At 38.8% G+C, this 3,273-nt stretch overlaps 1 protein-coding gene across 1 annotated transcript in view; it reads right to left on the reverse strand.

Moving 5' to 3' along the window:
* LOC107570820 (mucin-5AC-like) overlaps positions 1–3,273 on the reverse strand; it is a 6,846-nt gene that overhangs the window by 1,168 nt on the left and 2,405 nt on the right. Inside the window, exons 2-3 of the mRNA XM_016257085.1 lie at positions 1,261–1,332; positions 6–1,132 (exon numbers count right to left, since the gene is read on the reverse strand). Of these exons, the coding sequence (XP_016112571.1) occupies positions 6–1,132; positions 1,261–1,300 (1,167 nt within the window). The 5' untranslated portion in view covers positions 1,301–1,332. The remainder of the gene's footprint in view (positions 1–5; positions 1,133–1,260; positions 1,333–3,273) is intronic.

Genomic DNA, 3,273 nt, shown 5'->3' on the forward strand with positions numbered 1-3,273 from the left:
GAAGCAGCTGAAGAGGGATTAGTCAAAGAGGACTGTGTGGTTTGAGATGCTGTGGCAGTGACTGGTGCACTAATGGTGGATGACTCAGTAAGAGTTGTTGTGACAGAGGAAGAACCTGTTGGGGTTGAAGTTGTTGGTATTGTGCATGGACTGTAATTTGGACAAAGTATAGTTGAGGGCATCGCGGTTGTTGTAGCTGTTGTGGAAGATTCAGCTGTTGTAACACTAGTTTGTGCAGCTGTTGTGGTTACTCTTGCAGTAGTGGTGGACGATTCAGCAAGAGTAGTGGTTGTTAAGGGCACTGCTGTTGTTGTAGCTGTTGTGGAAGATTCAGTTGTTGTAACAGTAGTTTGTGGTTCTGTTGTGGTAACTCCTGTAGTAGTGGTGGATGATTCAATAAGAGTTGTAGTGGTTGTTGAGGGCACCGCTGTTGAGGAGGATTCAGTTGTTGTAACAGTAGTTTGTGGTGCTGTTGTGGTAACTCCTGCAGTAGTGGTGGATGATTCAGTAACAGTTGTAGTGGTTGTTGAGGGCACTGCTGTTGTTGTAGCTGTTGTGGAGGATTCAGTTGTTGTAACAGTAGTTTGTGGTGCTGTTGTGGTAACTCCTGCAGTAGTGGTGGATGATTTAGAAACAGTTGTAGTGGTTTTTGAGGGTGCTGCTGTTGTTGTAGCTGTTGTGGAGGATTCCGTTGTTGTAACACTAGTTTGTGGTGCTGTTGTGGTAACTCCTGCAGTAGTGGTGGATGATTCAGTAACAGTTGTAGTGGTTGTTGAGGGCACTGCTGTTGTTGTAGCTGTTGTAGAAGATTCAGTTGTTGTAACAGTAGTTTGTGGTGCTGTTGTGGTAACTCCTGGAGTAGTGGGGGATGATTCAGTAACAGTTGTAGTGGTTTTTGAGGGAGCTGCTGTTGTTGTAGCTGTTGTAGAAGATTCAGTTGTTGTAACACTAGTTTGTGGTGCTGTTGTGGTAACTCCTGCAGTAGTGGTGGATGTTTCAGCAGGAGCTGTAGTGGTTGTTGAAGACGTCATTGTAGCTGTGGGTGTTGCGGAGGTGTCGGTTGTACTAACAGATGATGGTGATGATGTTGAATCTGTTGTGGAGTTTGTTGTACTTTGGGATTGGACTGTTGCTAGAGAAGACAAAAAGTTGGTGTGCTGTTAAAGTTATATATTTTAAACATGTATATATTACGTTTAAGTCAATTCGAGAATTGTTGTTGTTGTTTTGTACAATTAGTTTTACATTTGATTCACCTACCAATGAAAATGCACATTATAATAAAAGCTTTTCCCTCCATTCTGGAAAGAGTCCAGTGGGTATAATAAGAGTCTGCAAAGCAAGCAATATACACAACGTTTAAATACACACACACACACACACACACACACATTCATATATATATATATACAGTGCCCTCCACTAATATTGGCACCCTTGGTAAATATGAGCAAAGGCGGCTGTGAAAATAAATCTGCATTGTTTATCCTTTTGATCTTTCATTTAAAGAAATCACAAAATTCTAACCTATCATTGTAAAACAATTGAAAGTGGGGGGAAATCTCATTGTGAAATAAATGCTTTCTCAAGTTCACATTGGCCAGAATTATTGGTACCCAGTTATTGAAAAATCCTTTTCCTTTTTCTCCTGTAACAGAGTTTTCTCCTATAATGCCTGAAGAGTTTGGAGAACACCTGATAAGAGATCAGAGACCATTCCTTCGTACAGAATCTCTCCAGATCCTACTGATTCCCAGCTCCATGTTGGTGCTTCTTCTCTTCAGTTCACCACACTCATTTTCTATAGGGTTCAGGTCAGAGGACTGGGACATGGCAGAAGCTTCATTTTGTGCTCAGTGATCTATTTTTGTATCGATTTTGATGTTTGTTTTGGATTATTGTCCTGATGGAAGATTTAACCACGGCTCATTATAAGATTTCTAACAGAGGTGGTCAGGTTTTGATTTTTGTATCTGTTGGTATTTGATAGAATCCATGATACCATGCATGAACAAAATGTCCAGGACCTCCGGCAGAAAAACATTAAAGGCCCACAACATTAAAGATCCAGCAGTAAATTTAACCGTGGGCATGGGGTACTTTTTATCCCTGTTTGTACTAAACCCATCTGGTGGGTTTTCTGCCAAAAAGCTATTTTTTTAGTTTCATCTGACCAAAGAAGCCAGTGCTATTTGAAGTTCCAGTCGTGTCTGACAACTGAATATGATTTTTGGATGAGCGAGGAGAATTTTTCTTGAAACCCTCCTGAACAACATGTGGTGACTTTTTTAGGCTTTCTGGCCCTAAGACTCAACTAAACTCTGCAATTCTCCAGCTGTGATCCTTGGAGAGTCTTTGGCTACTCAAGCGTGCCTCCTCACTGTGCATTAGGACAATATAGACACACATCCTCTTCCAGGCATTTTTGTAACATATTTAGTTAATTGGAACCTCTTCATTATTGCACCCGATGGTGGAAATGGGAATTTTCAATGCTTTGGCTCTTTTCTTACAGCCACTTTCTATTTTGTGAAACTCAACAATCTTGTTCTGCACATAAGAACTATATTCGTTGGTTTTACTCCTTGTGATGAAAGATTAAGGGAATTTTGCCTTTGTGTTCCTCATATTTATAATCCTGTGGAGCAGGAAGTCATGGCTGGACGATTTCATGCTCCTAGTCACCCTGGTGTGCTACAAATGTAAATATGAATGGGATTATACTTCAGAGATGTTTTACTCATAAGAATTTCTAGGAGTGCCAATAATTGTGGCAAACATGCATTGAAGAAAAACTTAAATTTTCTCCCCACTTTCAAATGTTTTACTTCAATGAAAGGTTAGACATTTTGCAAATTTTCTGAATGAAAGATCAAAAAGATCAGGGAAGCAGATTTATTTGGACAGCCGCCTTTGCTCATATTTACCAAGGGTAAAAGTACCAAATTTAGTGGAGTGCACTGTGTAAGCCTCCTATCCCAAGGCTACATTTATTTAATAAATGTACAAAAATACAGAAAAACAATAATTTTGTAAAATATTAATAACTGGCTTCTATTTGAATATATTTTAAATAATATATTTTCTAATTTATTCCTGTGCTGCAAAGCTGAATTTTTTAGCAGCCATTACTCCAGTCTTCAGTGTCACATGATTCTTCAAAAGCATAGAAGACTTATTTCAAAAACATGAACAAACTGAATTATTCCAAACTTTTGACCAGTATTATATAATAATATAACAATAAAGCAAAACATTCATATATATATATAT

The sequence above is a fragment of the Sinocyclocheilus grahami genome, unplaced genomic scaffold (assembly GCF_001515645.1).
Source record: "Sinocyclocheilus grahami isolate Dianchi unplaced genomic scaffold, SAMN03320097.WGS_v1.1 scaffold1509.1, whole genome shotgun sequence".
NCBI lineage: Eukaryota > Metazoa > Chordata > Actinopteri > Cypriniformes > Cyprinidae > Sinocyclocheilus > Sinocyclocheilus grahami.